General features: G+C 42.5%; 1 protein-coding gene and 1 pseudogene across 4 annotated transcripts in view; both read right to left on the reverse strand.

Moving 5' to 3' along the window:
* Window positions 1–9093, reverse strand: part of DESI2 (desumoylating isopeptidase 2) — a 41614-nt gene extending 32521 nt beyond the window's left edge. Inside the window, exons 1-2 of one of the 4 annotated variants that reach the window (XM_022579418.3) lie at window positions 8800–9091; window positions 1781–1835 (exon numbers count right to left, since the gene is read on the reverse strand). Coding sequence is in view for 2 of the 4 variants with exons in the window: in XM_022579419.3 (XP_022435127.1) it covers window positions 8800–8841 (42 nt within the window). In the remaining 2 variants the exon portion in view is untranslated. Of the gene's footprint in view, window positions 1–1780; window positions 4783–8799 lie in introns of those variants that run through there. The other 3 variants (XM_022579419.3, XM_022579417.2, XM_089907842.1) reach the window with 3 other exon arrangements.
* A 3567-nt stretch (window positions 9094–12660) lies between these two features.
* On the reverse strand, window positions 12661–16021 carry LOC149750444 (hepatoma-derived growth factor-related protein 3 pseudogene; annotated as a pseudogene).
* Window positions 16022–24838: the final 8817 nt, after the last annotated feature.

Here is a 24838-nt window from a genome sequence, read left to right on the forward strand (position 1 = left end):
AAGCCATCAGCTGACAGTAAGGAATGTGGGGAGAGAGTATGAAATACTGTAGTTGTCTTGGAGAGTGGGAAAGTCAGTTGACCATAGAAATAAGGAAGCACTGCCAGACGGCACTTAGGGTCCTCTTGGGGTTTGTGGTCATGATTTTAAAGTGAGATTAGTCTGTATGGTTGTATATTTTTCTCTAGCTGCATTTGTCTGCTGAGGTGTGGAGGACATGGAGAGTTCAATTTAACAACATTTGCCAGACAAATATGACAGAGGGAATGATTAAAATGGTAGACTACAAAATCTAACTTAGACGGTAGGGGGAGAGCAAGGGAGTAATTATTTTAAGGAACTGACTCACGTGATAGTGGGGGATGACAAGTGTGAAATTTGCAGGGCAGGAGAGCAGGCAGGAAAGGCAGGGAAGAGGTGATGTTACAGCTCGTCTGGCAGCAGAATTCCTTCTTCCTTACGGACTGCAGTCTTTTCTCTTAAGATCTTCAACTGATTGGATGAGGCCCACCCACATTATGGAAGATAATCTGCTTTACTCAGTCTCCTGATTTAAATATTAATCACATCTAAAAAATATCTTCATAGCAACATCTAGACTGCTGTTTGACTGAAAACTGGGTACTCTGCCCTAGCCATGTTGACACATAAAATTAACCATCAGAGGACCATTTACAGAAAAGGTTTAGGATGTAGGGGATTTTAAAAATCCCTACTCATTCATGAGCTCCAAAGAGCACAGTGAAAGTTAGTTTAGGAATGGGTGTAAGATTAGGACAAATAAAAAGAGAAACACAGCACTTTCCAAGGATGAGGGCAGCTATATGGTGGTTAAGGGCACAGATTTTAGTGTCAGAGCTCTTGGTTCAAGACTGCTCTATCACTTATGGCATGATTCTGAGCACATTCTTCAACTAAGCCCCAGTTTCATCATTTTTAAAAAGGATATGAGGGAATGGCTTATTGCAATGGCTGGCATATAGAAAACATTCAAAAATGTCAGCTCTAATTTTTTTTAAAGGTTTATTTATTATTTATTTTTAATTTATTTAATTTTGGCTGTGTTGGGTCTTAGTTGCAGCACGTGGAATCTTCGTTGAGACATGCGGGATCTTTCACTGTGGCACACAGGGCTCTTTGTTGTGGTGCGTGGGCTTCTCTCTAGTTGTGGTGTACATGTTTCTCTCTCGAGTTGTGGCCCGCAGGCTCCAGGGCACGTGGGCTCTGTAGTTGTGGCGCCCGGGTTCCAGAGCGCGTCGGCTGTGTAGTTTGCAGCACGCAGGCTCCAGTTGAGGCGTGCAGGCTCTAGCTGAGGTGCGCGAGCTCAGGCTTAGCTGTCCCACGGCATGTGGGATCTTAGTTCCCCGACCAGGGATCAAACCCCTGTGCCTCGCATTATAAGGCGGGATCTTTACCACTGGACCACCAGGGAAGTCCCGTTAGCTCTTATTGTTATGGGAAAAGACTCAATATTGTAAATCTATCAATTCTCCCCAAAATTATTCATAAATTTAATGTCATTACACTTAAATTTTCAATGACATTTTTTACAAATTGATTTTAAATTTTATTTGAAAAACAAATGTGTGGGAAAAATAAAGAGAATTCTGAAAGAGAATATGAGAAACTTATCACCAGTTATCAAAACACAGTAGAATACTGCAATTAAACATCTGTAATGGTGCAGGAAGTGGTAACTAAATAAATGAACAGTATAGAAAGTCAAGAAATAGATTTATATATCCATGATAATTTAAGACAGGATAAACGTGGCACGTACCTCCAATTAACATGGGGAACCATGGATCATTCAATAATTAGTATTGGTTTTCCACCTGGGAACAAACATGTAGATTATTTCTATAATTTTAGGCTAGGGGAAGCCTTTCTAGGGATGACATGAGACTGAAATGTCATAAAACAAAAAAAATCTTGTGGGCTACTGGGTATACAGCCAAAAGAACTGAAAGCAAAGATTTGAACAGATTTATTTGTAGACCCATGTTCACAGCAGCATTATTTACAATAGCCAAAAGGTGGAAGCAAACAAGTGTCCATCAACAGATAAACGGATAAACAAAATGTGGAATATTATTCACCTTTAAGAAGGAAGGGAATTCTGACACATGCTACAACAGGCATGAAACTTGAGGACACTATGCAAAGAAAAATAGGTCAGTTACAAAAAGACAAATAATGTATGATTCCACTTATATGAGGCATCTAGTCAAATTCATAGAGAAAGAAAGTAGAATGGGAATAACCAGGGACTGAGGGGAAGGGGAAGTGGGAAATTGTTTCATGGGTATAGTTTCACTTTTGCAAGATGAAAAAGTTCTGGAGATTGGTTGCACAACCATGTGTTATACACGGAACTACACAGGTAAAAATAGTTAAGACAGTAAATTTTATGTGTATTTTAACAAAGTCAAAAAAAAAAAGACAAAAAAGTATGGAATTTTTTCAGAGCCTTACAAAGTACTTCTAAAAAAGAAAATGAGTAACAGCCATGAAAACTTTGGAATGATAAAAAAGGGAAACTGGCCCAGCCATATACTAAATATATTGTGAGATTATAATAATTAAAATACTGTAGTAATGAGACTAGAATCAATCCTGTATGGGCAAGAATTTAGTATTATGATAAGGATGACATCACAATTTAGTGAGGAGAGACTTTTATTTCAAATAATGTGGGGTTCATTAGTTAAGTTTTGAGTTATTGTTTTGGGGGTAGGGGACTATCACAGTCATACACCAAAATACATTCCAAATAAATCGAAACAAAATTATTGACATGTATCTCGTTTCCCTTTATTATTGTTCTGCCTTTCTCATAGTTTAAGATTATTTTGGCAGTCTTCTCTTTATATTCTAGTAACCAACTGGGTGATATTTGAACAATAATGGTGCTTTGGAATTTAAATATTCTTATAGAAAATCTGACAGTCAACAAATGGAAAGTGTAAGTATAACCTGTCTTAAGAAAAATCCATTTAACAAAAGATTTCACCTAAAATAGTAGGCTCTCCTTAGTATTTAAAGTACTTAATTTATAAGTTTCACTGAATTCTATACTGTTAACTTTATCCATCAACACGTGACCTCGGGATTGATATACACTATACCACTGCAGTTTGAAGGGTCTGTAGTCATCAGCATGCTTGGACCCTTAACATCGGAGTATTTGCCAATCATAAAAGATTCCCATACTTTACTTTCTGAATACAGGTGACGGCTGAACAACACGGGACCACTTAATACGTGGATTTTTTTCAATAAACATACAGTCAGTCCTCCGTATCCACAGGTTCCACACCTGCGCACGTGGAGGGTCAACCACAGGATTTGAGCATCTGCAGATTTTGGCATCTAGGGTGGATCCTGGAACCAATTCCCCCATGGATACTGAGGGATGACTGTACATCAAATTTTCCATTTTAAATTACTAGGTTAACATTTATTCCATGCCAAGTCAAGGGACTGCTAAAAGGGAACACTGAACATTTTGGGGTTTACAAAATACCTTTCACAGATGGTGTGGTAGGCAGAATGACTCCTTAAGATGTCCAGATCCTGCTCTCCAGAACCCGTGAATATGCTATATTACATGACAAAGGGACTGTGCAGATGTAAGGATACAGACTTTAAGATAGATACTACCCTGGAATATCCTTGTGGGTCTCATCTAATTATAAGAGCCCTTAAAAGCAGAGAACTTTTACTGGATGGAGGTAGGAAACATGTGGGAGAAGGGGAGGCCAGAGATATGTGAAGTGTGAGAAGGAATCAATGCATTATTGCTGGTTTGAGGATGAAGGATGCAAGAGGCTTTAAGCATCTGAGAGAGGCTCGGCTGACAAAACAACAAGGAATGGGACCTCAGCCCTACAACTGCAAGCAACTGAATTCTGGGAACAATCTAACGGGCTTAGCAGCAGATGTGTCCCCCACAGCCTAGGCCAGCTGACACCTTGCTTTCAAGCCTTGTGAGATCTGGAGCAAAGGAACCAGCCTAGTCCACCTGAATGCATGACCTACAGAAGTGTGAGAGAATAAATCTGCATTACTTTAAACCACTAAGTTTTGGGCAATTTGTTATTGCAGGAATATAAAACAAATATATAGAGGGACTGGATCCTTTTATACACTAAACCAAAAAAAAAAAAAAAGGAAAGAAAGAAAAGAAAAAAGGAGATACTGTCAGAGATAACATAGGAGGGCAGATTTATGACTGCCCTTTTTCTTTTTTTTTTAGCTAGACTCACGGGTCACTGTTTCTATATCAAGTGGTAGGAAAGTCACTGGCCCAAGAAGCATACTTGGTACAAGAAAGTTAAGACTAGTTCCTATTAACTAGTTAAATCTTATTAAAATTCAGGAACTGACAATGTTTTTGAAAGGATTCTCTTCCAAGGAGTGACTAAAATCCAAGTTCAAAGAATAAACAGATTAAGAACATTTCTTCAGTCTAGTTACACAGTGTTAAAAACAAAACAAAACAGAACAAAAAAAACAATGTCAAAGAAGAATAATTGATGTTATTTTGCTATCTTACTTCCCTTCTTGGTCCAATAAAGCTAAAATCCTGCAATAAACTAAGTAAAAGTACAAGGAAAAAAACCCAGAAATAGGCATTTGACACAGGGAGAAGAGGGAACAGATGACCTTTTCAGGCCATTCAAGTACTAGCACCATTCCTAACAAAACTGCCTAGTTAAAATCCCATTCATCTGGTAAATATTTACTTACAGAACACATTCTAGTGACAGGCCCTGTTCTAAACACTGGTGATAGTATGATGCTATCAAGGAACTTACAGTTTAGTGGGATGCACAGAATTATAATACATGCAGTGATTGACACATGTAGAAATTACAACTAGGGCACAGAAGTTAAGCCAAGTCTTATGAATAAAGGCTAAACTACAGCTAGGAGCAGGGGGTCATACTGATCAACGCTGGAATAGGACATTCCACACAGAAGGATCAGCATGTGTGAAAGAACCTGGGTACAGTATAGCTTATTGGGATAACTTAAAAATTTCATTGTGTGAGCATAAAGAGTATATGTTGGGGGGAGGGGAGATAGTGGGGGATTGGTAGGAAATGGGCCTTTAACAAGAAATGTGGGGGACTGGGGGGGGTTCGGTAGAGTAACGGGGAAGGGTCTGAAGTCAGGAAAGGAGAAAAGGGAAAAAAAAGTTTGTTCCTGGACATGCTGTTTTAATGGTATTATGGAATCACTTAGGTGAGAAGTATATTTAAATGAGTCTGAAACTCTTTCAGAAAGTCTGAATTAGATCTACAGATGTATGGGAAGTCAGACCATGTCACACCTGCATGGCCTCACACTCTCTAGAAGTGTAACGCAGACAGGAGGATCAAAAGAATGGAGTCCAGACAAAAACTTCCTCATTTGAAGAGTCCTAGAAAGTGTTTCTTTTCTGTTAAGACTCTGAAGATGTACAGGTACTGTTTAACAATAGGAAGAAAATTGTTTATGGAATGAATCTACAAACGTCATCATATTACTGCATATTCTTACTTTATAAAAATTCCTTAGTAGCACAAAATCTGGATCTATGACACATGAAGACTTTGTGCTAAAGTGACTATACCAGAGACTGGTCCAGCAAGTGAAACTAATCTGAATCACCTGCTTTACTATGTATGCCAGTAAGTTAGCAATATGTGAATAACCTCATTCCCAAGACTTGGAAAATAACTCCAGGACATGTTTTATTGGTGGCAGATTACCCCAAAGTACAGAGAGGAACATAATCACTGAGAAGGCAGCAAGCAATAATTAAGCAGCACTGTGTAAGATTAAAACCTTTTGAGGATTATACTGTTTCTTCACGAGAAGAAAGTTAATTCAGATGACCCTGATACAATTATCTTCATGTATGTGGCAGAGTTATGGGAGAAAAGAAATGATGAACAGCTCCCAATCTACTGAACAGGAAAATTACAGTCACCTAGAGCAGGTAACAGTCTCACGGAGAAAGAGGTACAAGCATACACCGCAAGAGGTCCCTATAAACAGCGACTGTAAGTGCAAATCAAAGGCTGATTTTCATGTTTACCAAGTCTGGACTAGATAGATAGTTGATGTATTAGGCCTGTACAGACAGACCACAACAATCCTCAAAGTCATTTATGATGAATAGGAAGTACTACCAAAGATAAAAGGAATTTGCCCTTGACATCAAGCAAAAATGTTTCAAAAACCAAAACTGACTTGAGAAAAATGAGAGTGTAATAGATACAAATTTGTACCTCAACCCACTGGTCTTAATTCTAAAACGTAACTGATCACATTGCTCCTCCCCACAAAAACTTTAAATGGTTCCCCCTGGCTCGCAGCCCAGCCCCTCAGCCCCCAATAATAAAAATTCTAATCAAACTGAAAGTTTTGTCTCCTTTCATGCATCCTACACTCTCGCTATACTGGATTTCCCAAATCCAACCTATGCTTTCCTACTCCTGCCATTGTTCATGCTGAGTGTTCCCTGCCTGCGGAAATCCTACCAATCCTTCAGGTTTTGCCCCCTTTATCTTTCAGCATTCCCTGATCCTACAAGCACGCTCAGTCTTCTCCTTTACATCTTGTTCTCCTCTTATCAAAAGCATGGTATTCTGTTTTGAATTGTTATTACTGTTGTTAACTCCCCTATGACTTTCTAAATTCCTTAAAGAAAAAAAGGGTAATTAATTAATTTTTGTGACTTTTACAGGGTCCTAACTAAACAGCTGTAGGTTGCTGAGTTAGTGACACAAAACACAGACCGAAAGCCCTTAAAAGAACATATAAAAGCAAGTTTATTAGAAGTCATATAATTCAGCTAGTTTCCATTCTGATAATAAACATTCACATGCTCCTTCTCCTCCTGTTGACACAGGAATTATTCAGTAGAGAAAATAATGAAACAGACTGTGGTCTAGAAATTCTAGATCCTATTCATAGTTACCTGGGAAGGTTTAACCTACCCTATTCTCTGCTTCCTTTGTAACTACCTACTTTACAAAAGTGATGTGAAGAAAAGTGATGTGAAGAATAAGATATCCAGTTAATATTTTTAAAATCTTTCAGAACACTCCTCCCTTTAAAATATACTGGTTTTAATATCATCTCTAGCTTTTCCTACATTTACCACATGGCAATGATTTTTGTGATTCACAGAATACCTAAAGTGTAAAAAAGGCCATTAAAAGCCAAAGAATGTACTTTCAGTTTTATTAAAAAAGCAAAACACTCTCTTCCTCTACTTTCACAGACTTCTTTTAGGCTATGAAACCGTGGTCCTCTGGCCACTGCATAATCCTAATTTCTAACGGGGTTTAATAATCTAGAAGAAAAGGGATATTGTGCTCTCAAGAGCAGAATATATCCTGAGGGACAGATGGTTTGTAACAATCTTCAGGAATAAACAGGAAACCAAATTCAGATCACTGGGGGCGTGGTGGTGAGGAGGGTAAACAGAAACAATAAAAGAGCAATAAAAATTCTTGGAAAATAAAGGCATCCACAGCTATCAACAAAACGTTTTACTCTAGAGAATTATTTGCTCTAGAGAATTATTACTCTAGAGAATTACAGTCTTCTCTGTAACTTTTTCTATCATGTGCCACTTTTCTCTGTATGTTAACCCATCTCCTTTCACCTCCCAAGTTTATATGTGAACTCAACAGAGATCTGATCTCAAATCTCAAGCAGTCCTTATGGCCTTCTCACATAATTCCCAGATTGTGGCATGGGAATCCCTTTCTACCCAAGATGTTAAACTGTAAATTTAAAAACTTAAAAACAATACAAGGGAGCAAAAATTTTAGATCTGTGAATGAGAACCGAGACTCCTGACCTCCAGTATTTTTGCTCTTCTGCATCTTCAAGACAACAAAAATAATGTTGGGGACTTTTTCATTTGCCAATCCACTTAACAAGAAATTTTAAACATCGCAGGTAGAGGGGAATCCCTTATAAAACAAAAACTAATCAACCGAAAGCAAACAAACCCAAGCACGCATCTAACTGCAACAATAACTGTGTACTAGGTATTTCAAGGGCAATTATAAGGCAAACCAATCCTTGGACTCAATTCTGTGTGCTCACAGTACTCCGAAGTTAGATGACAACAAACAAGTTCTTCCCGTCCCTCTCCTGTGGTCACGTCACATACCTGTTGCATCACCTGGAAAGTGGTCTCCAAAGTCTAGGAAAGGAGCACCACCATGATCCCTAAATAATTCTGCTGGGCTATTTTCTGGATAAATTTTAGCCTCATTCATTTTAATGAGGTTGCCTTGGAGGCAAGGGTGTCTTGGCTTCTGTTCACCTTTAAAGAGACTCTAACACAGGCATCACAAGCGGTGACTTTGTGGACTTACAAGAGCTTGGGAGTTTTTGAAGTCTTGGGCTGGTCTGGCAGAGCAGGCAGTCGGCGTGGGAGAAGCGGGGCTGCCCCAGAGTTCGTGTGGAGTGGGAAGTCCGGCCCGCGACCCAAGCTTCGCGGAAGGGACAAGAGGTGCGGGCCCAGCCCAGGGTCCGGGCCAAGTCGGGGCACGCGAGAGGTTCAAGACTAACTGAGTCTTGGCCAAAGCCCCGGGGCACACTGGGCAACGCTAACAAGCGCGTCGACGTTTACAAGGATTAAAAAATAATACTCCCCTCCCCCCACACCAGAGAACCAAGCGGGAGGCAGCGACGCGAGGCAGGAAGCGCGTGGGGCCGGGTCCGAGCCGACCGGCGAGAGGATGCGGGCCTGGGCCGGGCTCCCGCCGCTGGGGCCGTACTCACCATGTCGTACACGTTGAGCACCACTAACTGGTTAGCCCCCATCCTCCTCCCGGCGGCCGCCGCCTCGCCCTCCAGCTGCTTCGTCTCCGCGGGGCCGAGGCCGCTCTCACCGCCCCCCGGACGCCTCAGGGGGCCGGAGCGGGGCACTAAGCGCACAGCGCGGCCCGCGGCAGCCGGGGCGGAAACATCGGGAAGCGACTCGTTCCCGGGCGCCGCCAACTACACCCTCTGCGCCGACCGGGCCGGACCGCAGGCGGCCCGCTCCGGCTCAGGCGCCTCCCCCGGCAGCAGACACGTGGGGGAAGGCGGGGCCCAAGCGAGGGGCGGGCGCCAGGCCCCCGGGGGCGGGGCCGGCCGGCCGGCGCCTGGACTGAGCCCGCCTGCGCTCTAGCCTCCACTGCCGCACTCGGACCTAAGATGGCGCAGCCTCGGTGCCTCTCGGCCCGGGAGGAGCGGGTTCCCAGAAAGACTACAGTTCCCAGCATGCAATGAGGAAGCGCAGAGGCGGAGTCTCAACTGCGGTCCTTCCTCGCGGCGTGTTGCCAGCCGTCGACTACAGTTCCCAGCATGCTGCGGGGGCCCGGTTCTTCGAGCCAGGCCTCCCTGGGAGACTACAGCTCCCAGCATGCAGTGCTTGCGGTCAGCGCCCCAGCACTTGCAGTCCGTTCTTGCGGCTGGTGAGGTCTTCTAACTCTTCTACCTTACCTCTCCGCTGCTGCTGCGGTTAGTTTCTGTCACGTTTAACTCGTTGAAGCCTTCGGAATGTGGCAGAAGACCATATTGATGACGCCGTTTTCCAAATCTCTCCTCATTATTATTATTAATTTATTTATTTTTGCAAGGGGAGGGGTGGGGAAATAGAGGAAGGCGGGTTACTGGTGGGGGAACCGGTGTAATATGCATCCAGTTAATCCTCAGTGTGGAATTTTACATTTACGAAAGTATCCTGCTGAGATGGGAAGAGAGTACAGTACTCATAGATGAGCACAACCGTGGGACGCAGTATGTGCTTTTGTATTCGTTCAAAAATTATTTATGTGCCTGCCCTTTGCCAGGCCGTGATGTAGGCCCTGGGGAATATAGAAATGAACAGGAGGGAGGACAAACAAAATATCGGTGATATGTGCTTTGTAGAGAGTTAAAATAGGATGAAGTGATTGAGAATAAGCTTAGATTGGCTGCAGTGCGAAGGTCTAGGTGTAAGCTCAGATCCGAATGACAAAAAGCCAGCCCTGCAAAGTTAATTGATTCAACCAGTTAAGAAGCTATTCCACAAGTGCACGCCAAAAGGTGGCTTGGATATTGGGGGTAGTGGGTAACACTGAAGAAATTAATTTGGACTATTTTGGAAGTAGACTCTACAGCAGGGGTTTCGCCCGCCCCGCCCCCCCCACACACAGCAGGAGGTGAGCAGCAAGCGAGGGAAGCTTCATCTGCTGCTCTCCATCGCTGGCATCTGCCGCTCTCCATCGCTGGCATCTGCCGCTCTCCATCGCTGGCATTACCGCCTCAACCATTTGCCCCCGACCCCTTTGAAAAATTATCTTCCACGAAACTGGTCCCTGGTGCCAGAAAGGTTGGGAACTGCTGCTCTACAGGACTTGCTAATGAATTGGATGTTGAGTTTGTTAGGGAGAGAACACTCAAGGATAATTTCTAGATTTTTGACTTCAGAAATTGTGTGGATGGTGGTGCCATTCATAAGATGTGAAAATTGTGAAGAACAGGTTGGGAAGAGGGAAATCAAGAGTTTTGGTTTGGTCTTGTTAAGTTGCAGATATCATTGAGACATCCATGATGTCAAGTAGGCATTTGGAAAAAGTGGAGTCATGGCCATGATAAATGGACTCTAAAGCCTTAGGACTTACTGGATGACAGGAAAATGTGTAGCTTAGAAAAGGTAAAGGGGTCAAAGACAAAGATCTAGCCCCCATCATGTAGAGGAGGAAGAGGAATCACAGAGGCAGGAGGAGTACATGGTAGCACAGAAGCTGTAAGTATTAGATTCAGCAGTATGGAGGTCACTGGTAGCATTGACATGAGCAGTGTCAGGGGAGGAGTGGGATCCAGAGAACATTTGGAATGGTTTGAGGGGTGAGTGTATAGTGAAGAAATGGAGACTGTAGGCAACTTGGGGCAATAGTGGGATAAGGCTGTGTGGTCAATGGAGGGCATTTTAAAGACGAGAGATACTAAAGTATACTTGTATGTAAAAAGAGAGAAATTGATGATGTAGGAGAGAGAGGGGATTTCCATGGGCAAGGTAAGAAGGGGAAGAGATCCAGTGCATAAGTGAGCGTTTGGCCTTTAGTAGGAGGGATGCTTTATCTGTAGTGACAGCATATAAGGTAGATGCAAGTGCATAGTGATGGTATGGAAAGTGTAGAAGACAAATGAGGACAGTTCTTCTCTGATTTGTTTTGATCTTCTCAATGAGTAAGAGGCAAGATAACTGGAAAGTTGGGGAGGGGTGAGGTGTAGGGAATTTGAAGACAGAGGAGAAGGTGTAAAATAGAGAAGACAAATATACCAGGGAAATAGGGTTGAATTGCCAGGCAGTGTTGAGTGACAGTAAATGCTGTGTGCACGATTGTTCTTTGACTTATCCTCAGGTTGTGGACAAAGTCCTAAAATTCATTTTTGGTGTACCCAGCTGCTTTGCTTCCCTCCCCCCCTGTGGCCTTCCTTTCCTCCTAACACAATTGAACAAACTACAGGTGTGGGGAAAGGCAGGCACTCTCCATTAACACGTCATAACACCTCCTACTGAGGGCTCAAGCTACTGGTTCATTTCACCTCTTACTCTAAACACTCCCTTTGCTCTTTGTGATCTCAGCTACTCTGTCAGCTGTAAGGATCACCTGTAAGCTGAAAAGTCTGAGGCCCCCATCTCCAATCCCTGTCTCTCTCTTGAGCACTAGGCCAGTATAACCTGCAGCTATTAGACGTCTCCACCAGGTGTATTAGTTTCCTATTGCTGCTGTAACAAATGACCCCAAACTTAGTGGTTTGAAACAACACTACACATGTTTATTACCTTACAGTTCTAGAGACCAGAAGTCCAAAATGAGTCTCCCTGGACTAAAATCAAGGACTATGTTCTTTCTGGAGGCTCCAGGGGAGAATCTGCTTCCTTGCCTTTCTTATTCATCTCCTAGAGGTTGCTCTCATTCCTTGACTCATGGCCACATCACCTTGACCTGTTTCCATCATATCTTCTCTGACTCTCCTGCCTCCTCCTTTCACTTACAAGGACCCTTGTGGTTACTTTAGGCCCACCTGGATAATCAAGGATAATGTCATCTCAAGATCCTTAACCTAATCACATCGGCAAAGTCTTTTTATTCTATGTAGAGTAATATATTTGCATGTTCTGGGGAACTGGAATGTGGACATCTTTGGGGAGCTATTATCCTGCCCACCATACAGGATGTCCCAAGGTCACTTCAAATTAACCAGTTACAAAATTGAATTCAGGGCTTCCCTGGTGGCACAGTGGTTGAGAGTCCGCCTGCCGACGCAGAGGACACGGGTTCGTGCCCCGGTCCGGGAAGATCCCACATGCCGCGGAGCGGCTGGGCCCGTGAGCCATGGCCGCTGAGCCTGCACGTCCGGAGCCTGTGCTCCGCAACGGGAGCGGCCACAACAGTGAGAGGCCCGCGTACCGAAAAAAAAAAAAAAAAAAATGAATTCACTGATGATGAATCGAGTTGTGTTGCTCATGTAATTTAGGTACTGATCCGCCAGTAACTGAAATTATCCATCATTCATTCATTCATTCACTGTGCAAGTATTAAAGTCCTCATGAAGCTTACTAACCAGTGGAAGACAGAAAAAAAGTATGTATTCATTAATTTTTAATTTAAACCGAAGGGCACAAGCAGTAGTAGAGCATAATAGACTTATTTGGGGTGGTTGTCAGGAGACAGTAATATTAACAAAGAAAATGTAATTAAATAGTTGTAAATGGGGTACTGGAGGCTGAACAAGACAAAAAAAACGAACACTAAGGTATCAGAGAGGTGGGAAGCACCAGAAGCAGCTATCACCCCTAGGCCTGGAGGCACAAAGAGGCTGGGATTTAAACAGTTTTAAAGCTTGGAGGAGAGTCCCGTGGAGGTGGAATCCAGAGCTCTGAAGGGGGAAGTTTGGCAGGCTGGCGCTGCTCGTGCCTCTGAGTGGCACGGTGACATGGGTCCTGGAAAGTTTTAAAAACTTCAAGCTGGAAATCAACCACTGCTCCTGAAATCTGCTGCCACTGCTGGGATGAAGAAGCATGACTAAGCTCACGCTGACAGGAAAGGTGGGAAACAGGAAGTACTTTTCTTCCTCCAGTACCTGGTACTAGAGAAAGCTACCAGGGAGCTAGGTCTGGAGCAGAAATGTGGTTTGCAGAGTCCTGGCCTCAGCAAGGAAAGGCAGATTTGAAACTAGAAAGAGATAGTAGCCTCATTACAACCTACCACAAACAATTTCTTAGGCCACCTGAAGGATTTGAAGCATTATAAAGGAAAATACATTTTAAAGCTTATTGCTGCCTGAACTGTGTTGTAGAGATGAACTGAGTCCAAGCGTGTTTTTTCAATTACTTGAAGTATAACTGACAATATTGTATTAGTTTCAGGTGTACAACACAGTGATTCAATATTTTTATAAATTACAAAATGATCACCACAATAAGTCTAGTTACCATCTCTCACCATAAAAAATGATTCCAATATTATTGACTATATTCCCTATGCTGTACATTACACCACTGTAACTCATTTATTTTATAGCTGGAAGTTTGTACCTCTTAATCCCCTTCATCTATTTTGTCCTTCCCCCAACCCCCTCCCCTTTGACAACCACCCATTTATTCCCTGTCCCTATGAATCTGTTTTTTGTTTTATTTGTTCATTTGTTTGTTTTCACATGTTAGTGAAAACAAACAGTATTTGTCTTTCTCTGTCTGACTTATTTCACTAAGCATAATACCTTCCAGGTCCATCCATGTTTCACAAATGCCAAGATTTGTATATATATTTTAGTTTTCATTCTCTATTTCATTAGAAAATACAAAGCCACTTTGAATCCTTCTTACAAAGAGGTGTACATACATTTTAGAATACAAAAGATGAAATAAACTTTAAAATCTAAATAAATAGAAAATAATGCTACGCTATTTATTTTTATTTTTTTAGTTTTCTCTCTCTGTTAAAAAAAGTTGGGTTTTCTTCCTGTTGGATGTTTGTTCTCTAACTTTTAAAAAACTAAAGTATATATATTTTTTCTATTGTCAACTTGCTGTTAACAATTTTTGCTTTAAGATATGAATTACATTCATACCTCACATTACATATATGAAGCCAAATTACACTAACTTAGTTGTTTACAACCTCAAACCTTACTCCCAGTACACATTCCAATAAATTTATTCTGTAAAAACAATACTTTTATTGGTTTTGATTTTTTTTACAGTAAAGTTTTCAACTACAAACCTTGAATACGCGAAAGATGTTCCAAGGACAAGCATAACAGGATTGATAAAACCCAAACTGACTAAATGTGTTCTCACAATACGAGTTGGCATAAAAATAAATAAAATTTTCTATTATCACAATTGCAACAATAATGTACAGATAATAATGGTTTGTGGATGAATATTAACTATTCTAATTCTAGTTCCAAAAGAAAACAACAGATTATTTTAAAAGTCTATATTTAAAAGGCAATGCTTTGTCTTACTTCCCATAGGGCTACTGCTGATTCCAGCTTTAAAATGTACAGTATCCAGCTTGAGTGATTAGCTCAAATTGTATTGAGACTGGGAAAAAATAAATCATTGCCTTCGTTTTGGAGTAACACAAAAGACTCACTAACTTCACATACAGAAACTGAGTTTGTGTACATTAACAACATGAGTTTTGAGAAGTATAAGCTGTCAACTAGCTATTTCTAATAGGGAATAGATACTTTACAATATGATTAAACTTTACACATGGCCTCAAAACTGAAGAACAATTTTAAGTTCATCTTCAATATGCCAACATTATGTATCTAGGAATTGGTTCCTGGGTTCTGTCACAGAGAGGAAATCCCTTAAGCATTATGTTGACTGGTCATTTTAAAAAATGCTAACTTATATTTAACTGAGTGTTTGGTGATGGTGGAGTAAATGCAGGAGAGTGATGAACATTAACTGCCTTGATAAAGGATCCTAGACTTGTATAAACTTGTGCAAAAAGCTGGATAATCCTTAGTGGTTAAGGGCAACTTCATGCAACCAAATAACATGAAATTAAATCAATAACCTTAAAAAAGGCTAAAATGTCTTTTTTCCCCCAAACACAGCAGAGAGGAATGTGAATAATGTACATACAAACTGGGGTTCTGTCAGTGACAACAAGGACTATGTGTTGCTTCATATCAAATCCAAGAATATTAGACAACCAAACGTATAACCTTCGTGTGGTTTTCTTAATATGCGGCATTCATTACGGTAGTTAGGTCCCTTCACTGGTTTTCTTGCAAGTGAAGTTGTGTTTCTTGTGTCATTGCCGGCATCTCCACCCTCAGAGCTGCTTTTATTTTCTTCTTCTTTGCAGTCCTTGTCATCTTCATCTCCTGGAGATTTCCCGTACTGTTTAGAGGATTTCTTTTAATTGTATGACTTCCGTTTCGAGCCTGCTTTTTCATTCTTTCTTTTGCCTTTTCCATTTTCTTCCACTCTCTCACGTTCTTCCTCACTGCTTGCCTCTGCAGTATTCCCGCCTTCTCCCTCGGTTTCTGAAGAGCTCTGTTGCTGAATGGCCTGGTACCCAGTAAACTTTACTCCTGGGTTATTTTCTATCTCCCACAATCCTTCATTAAATCCTTTCCGTTTGTTTGACTTCCCAAACTTGTCTTTGTATTCCTTATAAGGGAAAAGGTCTTTGGGACCTAGAAATGCAGTTTCAAATATTTTTGGCAAATACTTTGCCAAAAAAGTAGATAGGATACTTATTTGCTGGAGGCGTCACAGCTCCCTCCGGGAGTTCCTCAATCCGCGCCGGCCACTGCTGGTAGCCCTATAACCTTGGCGAAGACCTGCTCGCCCGCCTTGTACTCGCGGGGACGCGGACGCGCCATCTCGGCCGCTCCGCTTCCTGGTCGTCCTTGGGCGCCGCGAAGACGCCGGGAGGCCGGCCCCCCGCGGGCCAAAGGACTGCGCCGCGCTCCTCGCGGGCCGGGCGGGTGGGCGGGAGGACTAGGGGCCGCTCGGACCAGGGGAAGCGGCGAGGCGGCGGCTGGGGCGAGGAGTGGGCGGGGGTCGCAGCAGGCCCCGCGCCTCACCGCCCTGCAGCGGGTGAGGGCAGTCCCCGGCCGCTCGGCTCTGGCCCGCGCGGCCGCCGCCGCCGCCGCCGCCGCCGCCGCCGCCGCCGCCGCCGCCGCCGCCGCCGCCGCCGCCGCCGCCGCCGCCGCCGCCGCCGCCGCCGCCGCCGCCGCCCTCTTTCCCCCAGAGCTAAACTATAGTTGATTTACAATATTGTGTTAGTTCAGGTGTACAGCAAAGTGACTTAGTTATAGTTTTTGCTAGATTATATTCCGTTACAGGTTATTACATGATATTGAATATAATTCCCTGTGCTATATAGTAAATCCTTGTTGCTTACCTATTGATATTTTACGTATACAGTAGTATCTGTTAATCCCATACTACTAATTTGTCCCTCCCTCCCTCTCCCCTTTGGTAACCATAAGTTTGTTTTCCTACTTCTAGTTATGGCCTTTTCTTTGCCATTTAAAGAAGTCCCTTTAACATTTCTTGTAAGACCAGTTTAGTGGTGATGAACGGCTTTAGCTTTTACTTTTCTGGAAAACTCTTTCTCTCGCCTTCAATTCTGAATGATAACCTTGTAGGATAGAGTATCCTTATAGGTTATAAGTTTTTTCCTTTCAGCATTTTTAATACATTGTGCTACTCCCTTCTAAACTGCAAAGTTACTGCTGAAAAATCAGCTGATAGTCTTCTGGTGTTTCCCTTGTATGTAACTAGTTGTTTTTCTCTTGCTGCTTTTAAGATTTTCTCTTTAACTTTTGACATCTTAATTATAATGTGTCTGGGGGTGGCCTCTTTGGTTCATTTTGTTTGGGACTCTCTGTGCTTCCTGGACTTGGATGCCTGATTCCTTCACCCGTTTAGGGAAATTTTCAGCTATTATTTCTTCAAATAGGTTTTCTGTCCCTTACTCTCTCTTCTCCTGTGTTCTCTATAATATGAATGTTAGCACACTTGATGTTGTGCCAGAAGTCTCTTAAACGATTCTCAGTTTTTTGGTTTCTTTTTCTTTTTGCTGTTTCAGTTGGGTAATTTCCGCTAGCCTGTCTTCCAGACTGCTGATCTGTTCTTCTGCATCCTCTAATCTGCTACTGATTCCTTCTAGTGTATTTTTTATTTCAGTTATTTTTACTTCAGTTCTGATTTGTTCTTTTTTATATTTTCTATCTATGTTGAAGTTCTCACTGGATTCATCCATTCTTCTCCCAAGTTCAGTGAGCATCTTTATAACTATTACTTTAAACTCTTTATCTGGTAAATTGCTTATCTCTTTTTTGTTTAGTTCTTTTTGGAGGTTTTTGTCTTGTTCTTTCATCTGGAAGATATTTCTTTGTCTCATTCTGTGTTTGTTTCTATGTATTAGGTATATCAGTTATGTCCCAGTTTCAAGCCTGGGAGCAGTCTTGAAAGAGTGGCCTTATGTAGAAGGCCTATGTGGCCAGTGCCACACCTGTGGTCACCAGAGCCAGGTGCTCCAGAGACATCCCCTGTGTGGGCTGCACGCATCCACATGTTGTGGTTGGGCTGTGATTGCTTCGGGCACAGTGGTGGGCAGGGCTGGCTCCTGCGACTGGGAGCTGCTTTGGAGGGGTGCTGGTGTAGGCTGAAATTGCATGCTGGGTGGAGTGGGGCAGGAGCCGCTTTGGAGGGGCTGGCTGGGGCGGGTCCTCAGGGGTGGGGCACATGGTGTTAGCTAGGTTGACTGAGAGTGACAGAAATGGTGCCTGTCAGCTAAATGGAAGAACTAAAAAAAAAAAAAAAAAAAGGAAGTTCTACCAGATCCCTGCCCCTCTGGCACACATCCTAAAATTAGTCAATGAATCTTCTTCTTGTATGACCCAGGTGCTTTTCAAGCTGCTGCCTCTGGGCTGGGACTTGGAGCCAACAAGTTTGAGGGCGAACCCTTCAGGAGTGGAACCTCAGTTTCCCACAGCCCTCCAGGTCTCCCAGATGTAAACCCCACTGCTTTTCAAAGCCAGACATTATGGGGGCTCATCTTCTTGATGCAGGTCCCCTGGGCTGGGACCTATTGTTCCTCAGGGGGACCTCTGCAGTTGTGATATCCCTCCCTCTTGTGGGTGTGGGGTTGTGGGTTTTGACTAGACCTCTCTACCCCTCCTGCTTGTCTTGATGTGGCCTTCTCTTTATATTCTTATCTGTAGAAAGTCTGTTTAGTCTTCAGGTCATTCTCAGAGATAAGTGTTCTATATCTAGCGGCAGTTTTGGTGTGTAGGGAGGAGGTGAGCTCAGGATCTTCCTACTCTGCCATCTTGATCTGGAACAGCTGTTTCATTCTTAACTGGTACAATGTGACCTGGGGCCCACAACAGCATTGCTTCCCAGGCACTGTGATTGGACCAGAAATGAGGTTGGTTTGCTATTTCGGTTATCTGTATGAGGATATACCCTTGGGAATTTCATAGGATGGGCAGATAATTTAATATTGTTGTCCATGTGAATGTGAACTGTTTCTGATATTCTTTTCTTGTGGGATGGAAAAGAATGCATTTTCCAAGTCAGTAGTTGCATACCATATACCTGAGCCCTGATTAACCTGCCCTAGCACTGATTCCACACCTGGCATACTGGATGCAATTGGCACTACTACTTGATTAAATCTGCAGTATTCTACTGTCATTCTCTAGGATTCATCCATTTTTCTGCATGGGCCAGACTGGTTATTAAATGAAGATCTGACAGAGACCACCAACCCTGCATCTTTTAGGTCTTTAATTGTGGCACTAATCTGTGCTCTTCCCTGGAAAATGATAATGATTTTCTAACTTTCTCAGGGATGTGTGTGGGGACAGTTTCAGAGGTTTCATTTGTCCTTTCCCCACTATTATTGATCCTACTCCACAAACTGGGGGCTCCGTGTGGGCTTCATTCCAACTGCCAAGTATATCAATTTCAATTATGCACTCGGGGACTGAGGTAAAGACCCTCCACATGGCCAAAGCCACTTTGGCCCTCATAGGTCCCTACCCTAAAGGGGGGGCTTGATGACACTTTGGGTCTCTAGGTATCAATGTTAACTCAGACCTGCATCAAATAGTCCTCAAAACATCTGATTATTCCCCGTTCCTCAGTGTAGTCACCTGAGTAAATGACCATAGGTCTGAGGGGGAATTGTCACGATATAGACTTGCCACACTGTTTGTTGCAGGGTCCTTCTTCCTAGGGACCTGGCCACCTCTTCAGGTAACAGATTCTGGATCTGAAAATCTACTCAGGTCTGGGGACTGGAGCAAAGGATTGTGACTTTTTATAGGGACAACTGCCCTCAACCTCCTCCTCCATTCTTTTTTTTTCTTAGATGTTATCATCCAACAGCCTTGTTGACTGCTTGATAATTTTGCCACTAACACCACTATGTTCTATCCTCACAACTCCCTGTAGGTCAAGCCCCCATAGCTGCACCTTTCCTGTCATTATGGTAACTGTGGCCTCCTGGCTTCAGGAAGTAAAGTGCCACTACCAAGCCTCTCTTACTTCAGGGCCTCATCCACCCAATGAGCCCTGTGGCCACCTCACCTGTCGTCATCCCTAGCTGCAGAGGAGAGACACCACTGGACGTTTTAGTGATGCTGGTGGTGCTCTCATGAAAATGCCCTTGGTGATTAGTGTGCCATCTGCACCCTTTCATGGGACATAATCCTCTGCTGGGTCCTCTGGGCTTGTATAATGCCTCCATTCCAGCCCCTCCGCCTCCCTGAGCCTTTTCATTCCTTCCTCTACCAACGGCCAGGACACCAGGTGTTTTTTTTTTTTTTTTTACTTTGCAGAGAGTTGGCCAGCATTTTTTCTAGGCTTCTAAGACTCACTGGGCATTAGTTAAATCCCATATCCTGGGAAAATGGCTCAAACTCAACAAATTCTTGCTTATCCAGTTTTAAAGAGGTCTCAGAATCCAATCCCAGGCATACTCCCCTGGTTCCTGCCAGTACATGCAGGTTCATTTTTGTACATCTTCCTTCCCTTATCAGGCCCAGCACCAGCTGGATTATGCTGGGATTTAACCCATCAGAGGAGGTGGCGGGGGACCTGTTGTCTTGTGGGGGAGAAGCTTCTGCAGAACCTTCCAGCCCAGCAGAAGTGGTAGCTCTTTCTAGAGGTAGACAGGCCATGTCTGCATGCCCAGAGGGTGGGTGTGGGGTGGAGTGGGTGTGGAGAGACAATGTATTCAGAGGCATCCATCCAGATGACTCTGTCCCAGTTTTTACAGTTCCAGGTTTTCCCTACCAGCGCCTCCACCTTTGCTAACAGACCTGCCTTGAAACAAACATCTGTAGAGCCCTGTGATTCCCCGGTCTTCAGCCTACTGTTAAATTGTGTCTACCCTTCCTTTACTGGTGATGCTGATCTCTTTATACGCTACCACTGAGGCACTCTGGTTCCCACACTCAGTCTTTAACTGCTGTGGTTCTTTTTTTCACTAACCTCCTGCAGATTGTCAAGGGATAACAAGTGTTGGTGAGGATGCGGAAGTAAGGGAACCCTTGTACTCTGTTGGCAGGAATTTAAATTGGTTCAGCTGCTATGGAAAACAGTATGGAGTTTCCTCAAAAAATTAAAAATAGAGCTGCCATATGATCCAGCAATTCTATTTGAGTATATATTCAAAGGAAATGAAAACGGGATTTCGAAGAGATACATGCACTCTCATGTTTATTGCAGGTTATTATTATTCACAATAGCCAAGATATGGAAACAAGCTAAGTGTCTGTCAACAGATGAATGGATAAAAAAGATGTGAGATATCTATATGTATATATATAGAGAGATGTAGATATGAATATTATTCACCCATGAGAAACAAGGAAATTCAGACATTTGAGACGACATGGATGAAACTTGAGGGTATTATGCTACGTGAAATAAACCAGACAAAGACAAATACTGTATGATATCACTTATGTATGGAATCTAAAAAAGAGTTAAAAAAAAAAAAGAAAGCCTAACTCCTAAAAACAGAGTAGAATGGTGGCTACTAGATGCTGGGGGTGTGGGGTGTGTGTGGGAGAATTAGGGAGATGTTGAAGGCTACAAACTTGCAACTAGTAGGTGAATAAATCTTGAAGAGCTAATGCACAGCATAGTGATTTTAGTCAACAATTCTGTATTATAAACTTCAAAGTTGCTAAGAGAATAGATCTTAATTGTTCCCAAAACAGAAAAGAAATGACAGGGGCTTCCCTGGTTGGTGCAGTGGTTGAGAGTCCGCCTGCCGATGCAGGGGACACAGGTTCGTGCCCCGGTCCAGGAAGATCCCACATGCCGCGGAGCGGCTGGGCCCGTGAGCCATGGCCGCTGAGCCTGCGCGTCCGGAGCCTGTGCTCCACGACGGGAGATGCCGCAACAGTGAGAGGCCCGCGTACCGCAAAAAAAAAAAAGAAAGAAAAAAAAAAGAAATGACAATTATGTGACATGATAGAAGTGTTACCTAACACCATGGTGGTAATCATATTGCAACAGATAAATGTATCAAATCAACTCATGTATACCTTAAACTTACACAATGTTGTATGTCAATTATATATATTACATATGTTTCATTTATATGTGTGTATATGTATATACACTTAGCAGTAACCAGCAACCTTCACTGTCTTTGTTAGCCCCATGGTTTTCAAATGTTTTCTCCATTGCACCTGCATAACACTCCCCTCCATCAGGACATTTCCCCAGGTCACTGCCAATAAAAACTTTAGCAAATAAACTACCACCGTGAGCCAGGAACGGTTGGTGCCTTGCATACCCTTCAGGATGGTGCCCTCTTTGACTGCTGGGTACTGGCTGAGCCAGTCTCAAATCCTCTCCCACTTCCTGTTTTCTCAGACCACTCACATTACCCCTGGTGTTACTTCAGGTCCTCTGGAAACAGTCACCAACATTGGATTAAGTGTGCAATAGTTTTATTAGGTAAATGCTTGTCTGAAAGGAAATAGGACATTGTGGAAGGTAGGCGGAGTCAGAGAGAGAGAGAGAGATAAGGTGGAGGTGCCCTCAACTGCCATGCAATATGAAGGAGGTTTGGTAAAACCTTCAGGAGTCCTTGAAGCAGGCTGGCAGGAGTCTTGTGTTTACCTATGATCCAGGCTGCTTAAGTATCCCCAGCACACAGTCACTGGAGAGGGAGCAACTTGAGGGTGGGTTGGAGGTGTGGCCTTGGTGCAAATGTGGTGGTGGATTTCAGGGGGCAGCAGCTGACGCCCTGGGTCATTTACACTCCTGCAGTAGGAGGCCTGCAAGGAGCATCCTCATGGCTGCCACAAACCACTCATCTTCACCAGTCTACCTACATCAACACCCACGAACTCTGGCTTCCCTCCTATAACAGTGGGTGAAATGTTCAATTTCAGCGCTGAATCACATTTTATCTTGCCTACTCAAAGATTTTGATCCAGCAGTTACCCCTTTCTCTCCTGGATCATCAATTTTCCCTAGTCACTGGATTATTCCTACTAACACTCAATAGCACCTTCCTGCCCTCGCCTCTGTCTCCAGTTGCCCTCCATTTCTTTGCTTCTTATAGAAAAAAAGGAACTCCTTGAAGGAGCTGTTTACACTTGCTGTCTCCACTGCTTAAATTCTCAGTCTTTTGTTCAAAGTGAGAAGAGTTTTCCTCAGGATGATTAATTAAGTAGTATAAGTTCAGTGTGGTGAGAAACAATAGTAAGAAAGCAAATATCACCTGGAACAACATCATTTTAAGTTTGGTGACGATCACCCTTTTATTTGTCATTATGCACAGACACATCGTTTTACATAAAGAGAATAATTAATATGCTGTTCTTTTTTTTTAAATAATCTTTTTTTCTTCTGTCTTGCTTTTTGGCCACGCCAAGCGGCTTGTGGGATCCTAGTTCCCTGACCAGGGATCTAACGCAGACCCTCGGCAGTGAAGGCGCAGAGTCCTAACCACTGGAATTCCCTGCTATTTTTCTATTGTTTCCTTATTCCCCAGTTTTGAGGGTTTTGTTTATATCCTTCCCTCTCTACATCTCTTGCCACATACCCTCTCCCCCTCCTGCAGTGTACAGACATACACATGCACACATGCACATGATGTACACAAAATGCTACACGATACATTCCATACTTTTCTCTGTGTTCTCATACACAGAGCTTTTGTTTTGTTTATATAATGGGATCATACTATAAATACTTCCTTGCAGCTTGTTTTTCTCATTTAACAAAACCTTGTGGAAAATCTTTTAAATCAACTAATACAGACTGATCCGTATGGCTAATGACCAATCATTTATTCAACCATTCACCTACTGATAAACATTAATTCTCCTTCTAGAGTTCTGTCACATTATCTATCTATCTATCTATCCATTTATCTATACACACATATATGTATATAGTAGTTATATATAACTATTATATGTATATAAAACTATTTGAATATTATGTATGCATTGGTCCTCCCATCTCATGGATAGACTCCTAATTCCCAAGAGTGGGATTTCTGGGTCCAAGAGAATGAATATTTCAAATTTTAATCAATCTTGCCAGATTGCTTTCCAAAAAATCTTTAAAAAATCACATTTCCTTCAAAAAGGCAAGATAATTTTTTCTCATCCCTGATTCTTATTCCTTCCCAAGAGTATTACCCTTCTGAGTTTTTGCCAACAGGTGAGAAATGTAGCTTCATTGTAACTTTGGTTTGTATCTTTCTGACTGCTGGTGTGGTTGAGCATCCTCAGTGGATAAGCACCTGATTTTGGAGCCAGTCTGACTGATACTTCACCTACCAGCTGTGTGACCTTAGAAAAATTATTTACCCTCTCTGTGCCAGTTTCCTCATCTCTATAATGGGATAATAATTGTTCCAATTGCATAGTGTTATCGAAGAGGATTAGGTAAATTATTAGAACAATTTCTGACACATAGTAAACCCTAAGAAAAAGTTGTTTTTAATATGTTTATTGGCTATTTGGGTATGTTCTTCTGTGAAATGACTGTATTTTTTGCTCATTTTATATTGGGTCATTTTCTTTCTTTTTTCCATCAAATATTTCTATCAGATCTTGTTTCACCTCTTTCAATAAAGATTTTAAAGATGTTTTTCATGTATGGAATACACCTTTCATATTAAATTTAATTCTATGTAATTTGTCACTACAATAAATAATTTTTTATTATTTCTATTGCTGTTAAACTGTCATATAAATATTATAGAGAAAAAGTATTAAATTTTAAATATTTGTCTTATATTGAGCCATCAAATGCTCTTATTCGAATAATTCTTTTTCCTAATTTTGGGTTTCCTAGGCATATAATCTTATTATTGAAAGAGAGTATTTTATCTCCTTTCCCCTAGCATTTATAATGGTTATTTTATTTTCCTCTTGTAATGTCAGAACCTTCAAAACAGTGATGAATAGCACGTATCCCTGTTTTGTTCCTAATCTTAGTAAAATGAGAAATTCTACTTGTGGACAATAGCTTTTTTTTTTTTTTTTTTGCGGTATGTGGGCCTCTCACTGTTGTGGCCTCTCCGGTTGTGGAGTACAGGCTCCGGACGCGCAGGCTCAGCGGCCATGGCTCACGGGCCCAGCCGCTCCTAGGCATGTGGGATCTTCCCGGACCGGGGCACGAACCCGTGTCCCCTGAATCGGCAGGGGGACTCTCAACCACTGCACCACCAGGGAAGCCCTAATCTTTCATTCTTTATGTCTGTGCTGTGGATTTCAGACTTGTTTACCCAGCCTCCACAATCACATAAGC

The sequence above is a fragment of the Delphinapterus leucas genome, chromosome 1 (genome assembly GCF_059928025.1).
Source record: "Delphinapterus leucas isolate spDelLeu-1000000601 "Yukka" chromosome 1, BTC_Dleu_Yukka2, whole genome shotgun sequence".
In the NCBI taxonomy this organism is placed as follows: Eukaryota; Metazoa; Chordata; class Mammalia; order Artiodactyla; family Monodontidae; genus Delphinapterus; species Delphinapterus leucas.